General features: G+C 38.3%; 1 protein-coding gene across 1 annotated transcript; it reads left to right on the top strand.

The window, feature by feature from the left end:
• Positions 1-1,977: 1,977 nt before the first annotated feature.
• LOC118428841 (cytokine receptor-like factor 3) lies at positions 1,978-13,568 on the top strand. The gene is made up of 8 exons (XM_035839066.1): positions 1,978-2,217; positions 8,235-8,442; positions 8,690-8,777; positions 9,044-9,224; positions 10,167-10,319; positions 10,739-10,838; positions 11,384-11,523; positions 12,487-13,568. Exons 1-8 carry the CDS (start codon positions 2,107-2,109, stop codon positions 12,829-12,831), a joined length of 1,326 nt encoding a protein of 441 aa, XP_035694959.1. The 5' UTR covers positions 1,978-2,106; the 3' UTR covers positions 12,832-13,568.
• The last annotated feature ends 939 nt before the right edge of the window (positions 13,569-14,507 follow it).

Below are 14,507 nucleotides of genomic sequence, written 5' to 3'. Positions count from 1 at the left end.
CAGGTGAACTCCTGAGCTGGGTTCTAGCCCGGCAAAGAAAAACTGACACTTTGGATGCTTTCTTTGGCTGTGCCTCAATATCCTCAACAGAAGAGTTCAGAATGTCACTCTTTTTTCTCTTCTTTGACTTCCTGTTGTTTCCCACTGCGGCACCATCCCTATTCTCAGCTCTAGAACACAGCAAGGATTCTGTTTCAGTCTTGTTCGACTCTTTTACTTTTCCCGACTCTTTCACATCCACTTTCTGATTGCCATCTTGCTCGTTCACTTCTTCCACATCCTTGTTGACTGGTGTCTTATTCTTTGCTTTCGTAACTTTCTTGAGTTTGCTCTTGGTTGCTTTCTCCTTTATAGTTTTGCCTGTATCTTTGTCAGATGTAGATTTAGGAGTAGCAATAGGTGAGGCCAACTTGGTACCAACCGCTCCTTGCTGCTTATATGATGGTTGTTGCGATGGACTGCTTCCCATTGGCCTGAAGTATCCCAGAATGCCTGAGGTTTTTGGAGAGGTGATTTCGGGTTTTGGCGGAGACTTGAAGTACTGTGTGATGAGGTTAGGGGTGGGAGGGGGGCACTTTGCATCTGCCATCTTCTCTTTCTTACTGGACTGTTGTACGGAAAAAAATTATGTCATGTTGATGTTTAAAAAAGATTTTAGAGAAATGCTCAAGAGGCACAGTTCTCAATAAAATGCATATTCTAGTATTTTCATTGTCATACTTTTAACTAAACATTTGTGAGGGTTTGCATGGCTTTTCTGTAAGGCAAAACAAGCTATTTCATTCACAGTTAATCGTAGCTGGCAAGGTGAGAATAGAAAATGTGCACCAACCAACTTACTGTAAAGTGATGCTGTTCTCAATAGCAGCCCTCTTAAATTTATCGTTAACTTTTACTAGACCTACTAAATTTACCATTAACCATTGTCAGGTCCCCCCATTGAAGACCCCCATTTTCAGCAAGTTTGTTTTCTTACCTGTTGCTGACAGCCCACCCCTGATGACGTCTCCATGACGACACTAACTGCACCCAACATTGATGGGGCTACCCTGGTCTAAATAAGGTAAACATATTAACATACATTACATATGTTTTCTATAGATCCCTTTGAACCTCACAAATTGCCTTCAACATAGGGGACATTTTACTCACAAACTATAACATCATCGCGCTCGTCCATAAACATTTATTTATGTGTCGTAAATAAGTCATGGTGAGATTGTAAGCGAATACAATCCAGGTTCGGCAAACGTGTTCTTTATCTAAGTATAAATCAACCGTAAGGAACGTTTTGGTCCCAAAATTGAAAATATTTCTTCTATATTTACATAAAATACTAGTATAACAAAACCTACCTAGGTTGTGAATCGCCCCCCTCCCCCAGATAACAATTCACCCCATATGCTTAAAGTCGCGACAAATGAGATCAAAGCAGTTTTCTTCTTTGCAGCGTTTTCTCTGTTCATGACACGAGGTTTGAGTTCTAACAAAAACATTTCTTACATACTGGATATATACCACTGACTGGAAGTTTGTTGTCTATGCAAAAGTCGCCCTCCCCCACATCCATCCGCCAAACTCTCCAAAATTTGCTTTGTCTGTTTTTTTGGCCAAAATCATGTCCTAACTTCCCATTCTCAGAACCTCCACGTACCTTATGTCCATACTGAAATATTCTCCTCTGCAAATTAATAAATATTCCTCACGATCGTCCAACTTCTGGCTAAAACAGCATCCAAAATCCTTCTTCAAGATTTCAAGCGGGAGAAAATTTGGAAAGACACAAGAAAAGGCGCCAAGGTTCTGAATGACCTTTGAACTACAAGTTGACCAATCACAGTGCGAAAAAATGCACACGACCTCTTTGACCCACAAAATTAACCAATCATAGTCCAGAAAAATTGATTGGATAACCCTTGACCGGCGAAATTAGCCAATCATAGCGTAGGGAAATTAACACGGCGACCTGCGCGCGCAACTCGCATTCACTTCCGGTTTCTCCCGGAAGGAGGACAGAAGAAAGAGGAGGAGCATGTTTTACATGTTTACCTGGCGAAAATCCAGACTTTAGCCGGGATTGGGAGATGTAAGACACTGTCTCACAAGATGGGAGACTTACAGGAACTGTCTTCCATCAAGGAAACGATCTTACAGGCCAGGGAACATGTGCAACAACTTGAAGACAGGCTGAAGCTCCTTGGGTTGGCCAAAACTCAGGTATTTAAAGAACATCTAGTAATTTACAACATAGGATGATACAGTCAAACCTGTCTATAGCGGCCACTCAAGGGACCGGACAAATTTGGCCACTATAGACAGGTGGCCTCTGTATAGAGATGGCAACTTGTAGATAAAATACCCAAGGGACCGACAAAAAGTGTAGAGGTGGCCCCTAATACAGGTTTGACTGTACTGTAAAACGTATTAGTAGTATGCAATATGTGTTTTTGATGTTTCTGTTGATAGAAATTTATGCTTATTGTTATTGTGGGTTATTGGTATTTTTAATTTTACATCATCAGGTAATTAAAGACAAGAAAATGATTTTCATATTCAACTAATTCAAAGATTTTTCATTTAGAGATTATTTCTTTTTCATATGTATCAACAGACACTAGTATGGTGTATTATCAGTATCCCTATGTAGTATTGAATATTTCATGTTAATATTCATGTAAGGTTGACTTTCTTTTGATCATCTACAGCAGGTAATTAATATTTTTATATTTAAGACATCCTCATTCATAAGTCTTGTCATTGTAATGTAATGTTAACATTACATCGTCATATTTTTTTTTACCAAACTTTATCTTCATGGTCTTTGGATTCATTGGGGAAATGGAAATTGTTTTAGGCAAATTCAAACATTCCTCTTCTTTTGTGATTGTTGTAGATAAAAGGCTAGGAACAAAAGGTTCTTAATAATTACAAAATCCTACTGTTCTAAATTATACTGTTGAGACCTATAGCAAAGGGCATATAGCTAAAAGTGTTTCTGAAATTCTCCTCCATACTTAGTATGCAAATCATTCAATCCACAAGGTGGTCTGACAAAAAAAAATCCATATACAGTCATGGAAAGAAGCCTGTTTCCTTCTGACAATGGTACAAGGTTGGCAAACTGCCTTCTGTCTAAACATACATCATTATAGTCTCTACCAGACTCCATAGGTCGCTGGAAAAAACGTAGAACACGGATCGCACGCTGTTCCCTAGCCGGCGGTACTTCTCTGGCTGGTTTACTCCTCTATTTGTTCCATTTCTATGGTTTTTCCAGCGACCTATGGAGTCTGGTGGGTCGCACACTGTTCCCTAGCCGGCTGTACCTCTCTGGCTGGCTTACTCCTCTATTTGTTCCATTTCTACTTTTTTCCCAGCAACCTTGGAATCTGGTACTGAGACTTAAACATCATTGGCTCATACTTGCTAGTGTGCGCCACGTCTTCTCTTGTATTTACATATACCTAGTTCAAGCCACAAGTACAAATAGGCCTGACATTTGCCTTTGAATTGAAAACCCTAAGCCACTTAACCTTTGACCTCTATTGGTCAAACATCTGTTGTTGTAGTAAATCATCCAGAAACAAGTAGCTGTAGATCATCATCATGTAAGTTTAACACTATTCCTGCTAAGGTGGTCTTTTAAGAGAAATTTTGTCTTGGTTAAGGGTTACAAAATGTAGATAATTAGCAAGGAGGTTAAAGAGGGAACCTCCTTTATGATAGGCAGTAATAAGTAATAAGAATTGTTTCTTTGTGTTTGTTTGTATTGCATACCCGAACCATCTTACGGCATAAAACAGCATTTTTTTACTGAAGAGTACAAGCTGCATATCCAGACAGATTTATTTGATCCACTCATACTGGGAAGTACCTACACATTTCAATAAGTGTGATGGGTTCGAATAATGTGACTCTCCTCATACACGGGACCTTCATTTAATGTCCAATATAAGATCATCGGTCGATGTGATCAAACATGTTCACACATGTTTACACACGACGGGGTTATACTGCCCCTTACGGGGTGACATACCCTTACACTGGCTAATTACAAGACGGGGATGCGCCAGGTCTCTCGTCCGGGTGAATGATGTACCAATACATGTACAAGGGACGTCCCTAACTGAAGCTTTAAGGCACCCATTTTCACCCGATTCAGGCGAAGAAGTTGTAAATTGCTTTTTCCAAGGACACAATGCCGGGGCATGTTAAGGGACTCAAACCCAGCACCTCTGGGCTTTGATCTTAACACTGTACACTTTATAAAGCTGCACAATGCTGTAGTTCTTTTGCCACAGTTCATCACGATTCCTGACATGTCCCTTGCACCAATATAACCTTTTCAGGGTAATCATATTATAACTGACAAAATCGAGTAGAGAACATGTAGCATGGATATGAAATCAATTTAATAACAAATCAGTCCAATATGATGCACGGCTTAATTGAAATTAATAAATCTTCCTCAAATTTACGTATAACATTATCAGGGAAGTACAAGAACATATAAGACTTAAAGAAATACAATAAAAAGAAGACAAATAGTTTTCTGCATTCTATCTGTATATGCTTTCGTAGAATTGTGTATTTTCTAGAGCATATGAATATGTGTACATATACATCGTCAGATTATCTAAAGACCATTTTACAAAAAGATATAACTGCAGTATATTTGTCTGTTTTAAAACCCACAGGCCCAAAGAAAAGGCAAATATTTGTATGTTCATATTAGCACTGGTTTTCTTCCTATTAAAGCACTCTATCTTTATTTTACAAGGATAACCACAAAGCTGCATAATTTATCATTGTCTAGTTAAGTGTAGTACTTGGCTGCCATTATGGAGCAATTAGAATACCGCAACAATGATTAATCAATGGTAATTAACTTTGTAATGCAGCATATGGTACAGGCATTACTTCATCATAATTCCTTTTAAAGTTTTACAATAAAATTCATTATGCAAAGAAAAATAACAAAATGAGTACGGTTAAGATAAAAACTGCACAAAGCGGAACTAGCTTTGATGTGAGAGTAAATTTGTGACTTGTTTCCGTTTTGTTTGCGTTTGTGAGTAGCAAACATTTATTATTGACCGGCGGACTTTACAGAAAATCGTTATCACAGCAGGAACAGATGTCCACTGCGGCAAAGGGGCCCACTGGCTAAAAAAACTTGGTGCCTGTACAGAATCCAGGTTTCTGAAAAATGTTCAATGCCTGTTCAACTTCAACTTAGTCTAAAAATTCAAACTAAGCTTAAACTTGTCACAGTCTATATTTTTGATATAAATATGGTATGAAAGTGATAGCATGGATAATTTAACCTGAAAGTGAATGTGACATTTTGGCTATGTTTATCTAGAATTTGCACTCATCCATTTTTGCTAAAAAACTTTAATGTCTGTTCAAGTCTACAAATTCAAATTTGCCTACTAGATTATATGTGTCACAGTATCCAACATTGAATGATATACAACTTACAAGTCGCTAAAAGTGACAGCATGGATAACTAAAAAGTAAACTTTAAGTTAACGTTGACATTTCAGCTATATCTAGTATCTAGAATGTGCCAGTTACTCTACTGTTTTAGTGTATGCCTGCCCTTAAACCATTAGTGAAAGTCTGAATTATGTCGTGATGTTACACAGATAGATAAAATTGACAGGCCACTTAGTAGAGTCCATTCCAAGACACCGTGCGGATGTTTGTTGCCAATGTTTAGAATTGATTTTAAAGTTTTGTAATTATATGTCTAGGACATTTGATACTTCAGAAATATTTTTAACACTGTTTCAACTTTATAGATATTTCCCTGGTCTTGTATAAACTTTGGAAATATTCATGGTGTGGAATTTGATACTTCTAATGGTTTCTAAATAATGATAACAGCATTCTACCATTATTTATCATTTTCTACCATTTTGTACCATTTTTTGTAAATGGTTCAGTGGGCTGGGAAGATAGTAATTCACACATCCTTGCAAAGGATGGTTGGGTGCTATGCAACAATGGCCCACCACAAAGGATCCACCAGTGCACAGCATTGAAATCTAAAAATATACAGATGCAACAATAGGGCTTACTTAAATGGGGGCAATAAACTAATTTTACCATTTGGCAAAGTTTACAAATATTTGTAAATATTTGTAAATATGAAATTATCGCACAGAGGTTTCACAGTTATTCTAAATAAAGATATTTTTGTACAGTTACTTTCAACATGTTTCTAAAATATTCAAAGGAATTCAAATAGATGAGTATTTTCTTAGTCAATTTTTTGAAAAGAATTTAATTATTGTGGCTCAGATATTCTTTAATTCAAAGTAATTCTGACTAATTACAAATATCACCTAAAAACCCTAATGGTGACTTGGAATCGACTCTAATATGCACAGTTCTGAAGTTATGTAGAGATGGAGTTCTAAATCCAATAGTAGACACTACATGCCAATAAACTGGTATGGTACTTTGTGTCCTTTGGTTTATTAGAATTTCAATTTTCAACATGCAAAAAAAGTCCACATTTATTGACACAAACTAGCTATGTCAATATTATTCCAATGGACACTGTATGACTTATGATCATTTATACATTACAGTGTTTAGTAGCCCTCTTTTTGTGTCAGGACAGTTAGTTCCAATCCGGTTTTGATGCTTTTCAGTGGCTGTTTTATTTTTAATGTTGTGGTTAAAGTAATCATTTTGTAATTCAAGAAATATTTTCAAATGTCATGTACTGACATTTCACAGTAATAACTGCACTCAAAACTGCCTGTGACTGTCACCAATATTTTAGCTGCTTATGTAAATACTTTATCAATTTGCCACATAATAGATTCATGATTTAGCTCCGTCCTTTCAGAAACAGTAACAACATTGTTGTTCCCTCTTTACAAAGTGTCACCCTAGCCCTTATACTGACATGCCTTTGGGGACCTTATAAATAATGTATGCTTTGTCCTATTTGTGTCTGTGACCAATATGTCACTATAGAAATGATTGCATGGAGTTGTTATTGAATTTTTAATGAGATCCTCATAGAAGGAAGCTTTATAAATGGCTTTTAGTATGAAAGGGGATGTAGTGAATGGCCACATAATAATTGCATTATCTGACATAATGATATCCTTTATTATGGAGAATTGCATCAGATGCCCCATTTCTCCCGAGGTTACCTTGTTTCTTATCTTCCGAAGCGCAGCCCTGCTGCGTTATGTAAAGTAGGACGGTGTCAATAGCGTTGATTTACAACTCGAAGTAGGAATCGTGTTTGAAATGAGAACCAAAATATCTTTCTGTAAGGAATTCCTCAAAAGGGGGCAGTATATGGTAGATAGTATTGTTAGATCACAGGATTTTTTCAGGAAGCCTTGCTGAGAGAAAGAAAGTGATCTTGAACCAGTTTAGCTCACTGAAGAGCTGTTTTTCCTCTAGTTGTGACAGTGAAGACAGATGCCAATTGCACAGTTTTTACAGGTTCATTGTAACAGGAAAATTCTCCTACTACTAAGTACTGAGTAGCTGTTTTTAACAATCCCAAACCCAAAAGGGGACTATGAGAAGTGCTGCGGACCACAGCTTAACCCCCGACCTATTAATTATTATTGTTATTATTATTAGGACTACAACCTTTAAATTAAAGTAGTATGCATGTCAGGTGAGCGACGCAGCCGGAATTCAAACTCCCAACCTCTTGGTCCAAAGGCAGGGTCGCTAACCATTGGAATATGCATGCTACAAGAGGAATTTGGCTTCGAGAAGCTAATTAAATACAATCTGAAATGGAATTAAGGAGCACCAAAAGTTACCACCTTCAAAACAGTTTTTTTTTTAAATAATATTGTCATGGCATTGTGGGTTCATCAGGCATTAGGGGTTACTTTTTTTTCAAGGCACTTTTCACAGGTTGCTATATGTTTTTGGATATTCTCCAAGCAGATCCTACGGTAGCATAAGATAGAATAAAAAGCTGGCAAAAAAGTGTAGCTGGCCAGCCAATGGCTACTACTAGTACTAGTACCATAGCCAGCTGTGTGCTACCATAGGATCTGCTTGGAGATAAGGTCTTGGGGTTTAAAATGCATGACATTGTAGATATACAACGGTTTACCAAGACTTTGAAGAAATCAAACTAAATCTATGACATTTAGCCTTCTAAATTGGACATTTGGCACCGCATTTTTATTGGTTATGGGGTAAATAAAATGTTTTTTTCTATATGTTCCTGATAGGTTGAGAGTTCTGCCCATGAAGCCAAGTCTACAGTGGAGAAACACTTCCAAGAGCTGAAGGAGGCCATCTGCAGTGCAATAGATACCAGACAGAGGGAGCTGCTGGACAGAGTAGAAGAGATTGAGGGCGAATCATTGGAGCCACTCAGGGAATGTGAAGACGTTGTGAAGAATTCCATCATAGAGGATTTAACTGTGATAGAAGAAGGTGTAGTACACATACAAAATGCTTTTAAACTTGATTGTCAAACTGATTTGCAATTGGTTGCAGCCAAATAAGTTTGTGCTTTTAGAGTTGGCTCAAATTAAGTTCAAGACGTATAGAAACAACTATTGTATATGTTACATTTAACCTTGAATGTTATTCTACAGCATATTGGTGTTCAGAATGGCAGTTGAAAAATTCACTTGACATACTGTAGTATCTCTCTATTGTTTCTATATCACATGAACAGGAGAAAAGCTAGTAGAAGCCAGTGAAGTTGTAGCAGCTTCGGAGTTGAAGTCATTCTGTGACAGGAACAATAGCAGATCACTGAACAGGTAATTATCTTTCATCCAATCATTGTAACACAGGGCTAGTTTATTGATTAAATGTAGAGGGGTGACTTGAAAAAGACTCAACTATCCTATAAGAGCAAAGGAGCAAAGAATTAAAATTTTTAAAATGTTTTTTTTTGTTCCTGACCCAAAATTTGACAGGAGGTCACTTAAAATTCAGGGTAAGGGGTCTGTACCATTTCTGTGTTTTTCATCACATTTGTAGCCCATGCATCAGAGCCCTCTAGCAATTCTCTTTGTCACTGCAGCTTGCCAGAGGTGCCCCCATTGTCAGAGGTCCCCTGTATACTGTTGGCTGGCCTGGACCCAGCCTGTATCACTGAACTGCCAGAGGAGATAGGGAGTGACGGCTATGTCCTGGCCCATGCACCAGTGCAAATAGAGGAACTACGGGAAAGGCCAGGAGGAGTTCTAGCATCATGGTATGAGGTGAGTACTGTGTGTGAGTACATCCTGGTACATGGTATGAGGTGAACATATACAGTACAGAAGGTAGCCATTGTGGCTTAAAAGTGTAAACATTGATTTTTTGTATGATGTTTTTGACTGTAATTTTGTAGTGAGAAAAATAATTCACAGGAATGTATGTACCTGGAATATATCAGAGCTTTTGCATTTTTGGTATTTGATAATTGATTTCTATGTGTTGATCATAGAGCTTTAAAAAATGCCCAATTTCCAATTTTTGTTTTTGTTAAATTTTTTTTCTTCAAAATGATCCTTTTTCTTTTGATGATATTGGGTGAAACCCACTTTTTGTCTATCTACTGACTATGTGACCAAAGTACTAACAGAGCAACAAAAAATGTAACCGGTTTTGCACCAAGAATGTTATTGCACTTGGTGTCCCACAGGGCCCCATTCTTGGTCCTCTCCTATTTTCTCTACCTATAGATTGTAACACAGCTTTGTTTTGTAGATAGAAGATGATGACATTCCAGAGAAGTAGTCACCAGCAGAGTATAGACTGCAGTACTGCTGCGGGAAGGTGGACAGGGTGTCCCACAGGGCCCCATTCTTGGCCCTCTCCTATTTCACTACCTGTCGTAACAGAGCTTTGTTTTGTAGATAGAAGACAATGACATTCCAGAGAAGCAGTCACCAACGGAGTACAGACTGCAGTACTGCTGCGGGAGGGTGGACAGGGTGTCCCACAGGGCCCCATTCTAGGCCCTCTCCTATTTTCTCTGCTTATTATAACAGAACTTTGTTTTGTAGATAGAAGATGATGACATTCCAGAGAAGCAGTCGCCAGCAGAGTACAGACTGCAGTACTGCTGTGGGAGGGTGGACAGGGTGTCCCACAGGGCCCCATTCTTGGCCCTCTCCTATTTCAGTACCTGTTGTAATATCTCTAGCTTTGTTTTGTAGATAGAAGACGATGACATTCCAGAGAAGCAGTCGCCAGCGGAGTACAGACTGCAGTACTGCTGCGGGAGGGTGGACAGGGTCACCATGAACACGACAAAGTTCCGCGAAGCGTACCAGGGCTCAGACACCTGCTGCACTGTCAAACACCTGAAGGTTAATAATTTTTAGATAATCTATTAGGTGATCTATTCTTATATACATTTTTGTACAATGCTAGTTCACCTTTATCTGCGGGTTAGCCCATATCCAATGATTGTGTTTGGAAGCGGAGTATTTAGGGATGTTTCAATATTTTGAACCACTTTGGAACCACTGTCCATGGACTTGATGTCCCTAAATATGCTGTTTTGAATACAACAGATACAGGTTACCCCAAGAATAAGGGTGAAATAGTGTTATCCCCAGCTGGAAAAGCATGCAGTGTCCCACAGGGCTTCATTCTTGGCCCTCTTTTATATGCTGTTTGCTAAACGTGTGTGCATTATGAGCGTAAATTTGGCCTTCACAAAAAATGGGTATTGCAGTTTTCTTGAAACTATACTAAGTCTAATGATACTTACTTTGATTTCCAGTTAAACGTGGACTACAGTTTCAGAGTGTGCTGCAAGATGGTCCGTGGCTGGTCTCCATGGAGCATTCCACAGGTTGCTAGGACAACCTTACTGCAGCATGGTAACCACATCAACTGCTCAACATTGTTTGTGTGTCTTGAATTAAGATCTTCAGTATTGGTCTTATAGTAATGTCTGTTTAATTTGAAAAAGGTAAAAATCAGCTATATTGTTAGAATATTAAGGGTGTACAAAGTGTCTGTTGAAACCTTGAACCTTGAACCTTGAATATGATGACCTCCACTGGCTGATGTGGTATAAAGACTACATGTAGTTGACTGCTACCCTCCCCTATGTCAGGGACTCCTGCTATAGTATAATGAAATACTGGATATTACTGTAAATTCCTTTAAGTTTACAGTGATTTAATTTCATGGTCAGGAAAAAATTGAGTGTTTATGTTGATTTTAAGTTTGCAGTAGTGCTATTATTAGTCACAGTCTAATACAGTAATGGAAGTTCTTGTTTTGAGTTCAGGATTAAGCGGTCACTGCAAAATCTGCAAACATAAAACCACAATAAAATTATAGTACATGTACTACAAACAAAATGTACCATTGTATGAAAATTTAAATGTTTTGCTTGTCAATGACTGTATTTTGTCAGAGTGGGAAGTAGCCGAGGATTCTGGGTACACCCTGGGTAACGGGAACACCACCCTGACCAGAACGTCTCCCAACGCTGCCATCAGCGTGCTGCACTCCAGTAAGAGCAGTCTGCTGTGTGGAGACATGGTCACCTTCAAGGTAAAATGATTAAATTTTGAACTTTTTTCAGGAAATGTTTTTTTTTGTATTGAAAGATAACCTGGGTAACATCCGGATATTAGTTTGCTCCGACGATTATTATATACTATATACATTCGCTTCTCTGCTATTCCGTCTGGAAACCTTGGTATCTCTCATGTGTGGAATTGTCCACATTTTGGACGAGGGCACTGATTGGTCCCTACACGTGAGCGAATGAAGGAATGGGTTCAAGCGCTCGTTCGAGCTGGCGTTCCAACACCCGAAACACCCTCCGTCCACTTGCGAGAGGCCTGTTGTGATAGAACGAGTGCTTTAGAATCAATTCCTTTAGTTCACTCATTAACTGTCGTCACCACTAAAAAGTCTGAATATACAGTCCCCCAGACGGGTAGCAGATAGCAAACATAATGTACTGGATATCATCCTTAATATATATACAAATACGGCTTAATGAGATATGTTCTATCTAGTTCTATATACATGTTCTATATAGTGCTCTTTGAAATGTATGTATTATTAGAGCCATTCTACACTTCTAAGCATTTCAACCACATTGATTCTAGTAAGGAGCTTCTATGGTTTAAAAGTATAAACTGAAAAAAAGTACAAGCTATGCACACCAAAAAATAGTTACTCAAGCAACTGGATATGGTTTTGGAAACGGTCAGACGTTTCGGATAGAATCCACTATCCTTCGTCAGTGACACTGAAGTGACCTGGAAGAAACAGGTCTTTTATACTCTAACTATGAATGAAGACAATTTCAGTCGTCCAATAGGAAACATTATCAGACAATTCAGACTGAAGACAATTTGGATTCCAAAGGGAACAAAGGTGAGGCAAAGTCAAGCTGAAGACAATTTGGCTTTCAAAGGATAGCAAGGCTAAGACACAGTTCATGCAAATGAGTCAATTAGCTCCTGTTGTATGCACAGTTAAGATTTTGTATTTTTCTCCCAGGTCAATGGAACGGGAAAAACTCACCGTGGTGATGGCCTTGGACTTGTACTAGTACAAGAGGAGGACTCCATTCTACAGCGTATCGGTGCAGTGTGCGTAGGTTCCACGGGCGTAGTCCACGTCAACGGCAAAGAAATGACCAATCAGCTTCCAGCACTCGCTAAGGGCACCACTGTGACCTTCGACACCAGTAAGGTCCCCAGCGACCCCAAGAAGTTGCGGGTGTCGATCACGGTGGCCGACAGACAGGTCACGTGTGAATGGGTACCCGGTGGGGACCTTGGCGATCACTTGTATTTCGCAGCCTGCTTCGTACATAAGGGCTGGGAAATCACTGTAGAATGATTACTATAGAAAATATTGCTGGTTGCTTTGCATTTGGAATGCCACTAGATATCAAAAGTGGCCATCTCATTGGACTTCAGCAATTTCCAAAATGCATTTGAAAGTGGTACAAACTAGTGTAAATTGCACCAATTTGTTTTCTGAAAGTGCTATTTTTTTTTAAATCTCTAAAAATGTGCATTTGGCAAAGTGGCAATACTGTAATTTTCAATAAAGTTATCTTTTCAATAAAGTTATCTAGTTATATTGAAAATGTGACATTCCTGGATGCAGCCATTTTCTTGGCTCATGTGGCCATCATACAGAAATACATCGGGCATCAGTGTGATCGTATTAAGGAAATTTCGCGCAAATTCCCAAAGTTGACGCAATTTCCTAACGCAATTTGGCATAGCCCAATGAGACAACCGCTTTACTTCCAACAAATTTTGGAGGGCAAATATCTCTATAGTCATCAATGCTATAGTTTAAGGTAGATGCTGCAATGTAAAGTGAAATATCCTGTTTGAAATGACTGTGAAACTTCAGTGTAATAAGCAAGGAATTGTACAACTTCCAATATTGTGCACCAGCAGTTTTATTCAAAATTTCCAAATCCGAAGTAACCAGTGTTATGAAGTGCTAGTTCACTGTTATTTGCGTGGTAACCTATATCCGTTGTTCTAAAAACAGTGTATATGGGGTTATCTATTGATAGACTGACAGTGGTTCCAAACTGCATTATTTTGATTTCTAACTTCAATTGTCAGTCCATTGACTTGATAACCCTAAATATGATAAACCTTATGTATTTAATACAATGAATATAGGTTACCCCACGGATAAAAGTGACCCTGCGTTCTGAAGTCAATACAGTAGTGGTTTAATCTTCGCACTCTTCTTTGTTGCACAAGGCTGAATGAATTTATACAGCAACATACATGTCAATGAATGTGTAGTAAGTTAGTGAAAACAATGGCAAAGATGACAAGAACTATAGCTGGGTCTTATATCTATGTGAAACATTAGGTCAATTTTAAGAATCTGGCATTCTCCTAGATGCATATCTAGTCTCCTTTTCAAAGCTTGTGCTCACAAGTTCATTTGTTGAACTCTATATATCTACATTTCAAAAGTTAAGTCCTCTGGGGACAAATTTTGCTTGATTATCATATTTTTATCTAAGTGATTTTACTTTGGGGTTATCAGTGTATGTCATTATCAGGTTATGAACATTTGGACATCAGCTTTATCATGATTATTATATTACATGTACACAATACTACCATATACATTATACATCACTCAGCTATTAGTATTTACCATGTGAAAACAGTGTCAGTTAATGACCAAAACAATTTTAAAGTGCTGTAGAAAGATACCGAAAAATGACATTCCAAGCATGTCAGCTGTTTTTATCAATATATTGTATTTCAGGAATATAATACCAGAATCTACTTTTATCATTCTCACTGCCAATATTACATATTTGAATCAAGCAACAGAATCTGTATCAAGCCAACTATTCTCTTTGCATGTTAATTCCAGTTGAAATAATGTGAAGTCTGCAAAATCTGCTTGAAAAGGCTAAAATACAGCTCTGCGCTTTATGTACCCTGGGAAACCAGCTCGAAGAAGCTTCGCAAAGAAGAGTTACCGATCCCCTGCCTAACGCGCGCCCTCCCGCAACTACGCAC

Source organism: Branchiostoma floridae, chromosome 13, assembly GCF_000003815.2.
Source record: "Branchiostoma floridae strain S238N-H82 chromosome 13, Bfl_VNyyK, whole genome shotgun sequence".
NCBI classification, from domain to species: Eukaryota; Metazoa; Chordata; class Leptocardii; order Amphioxiformes; family Branchiostomatidae; genus Branchiostoma; species Branchiostoma floridae.
This window is presented reverse-complemented; position numbering and strand designations above follow the sequence as displayed.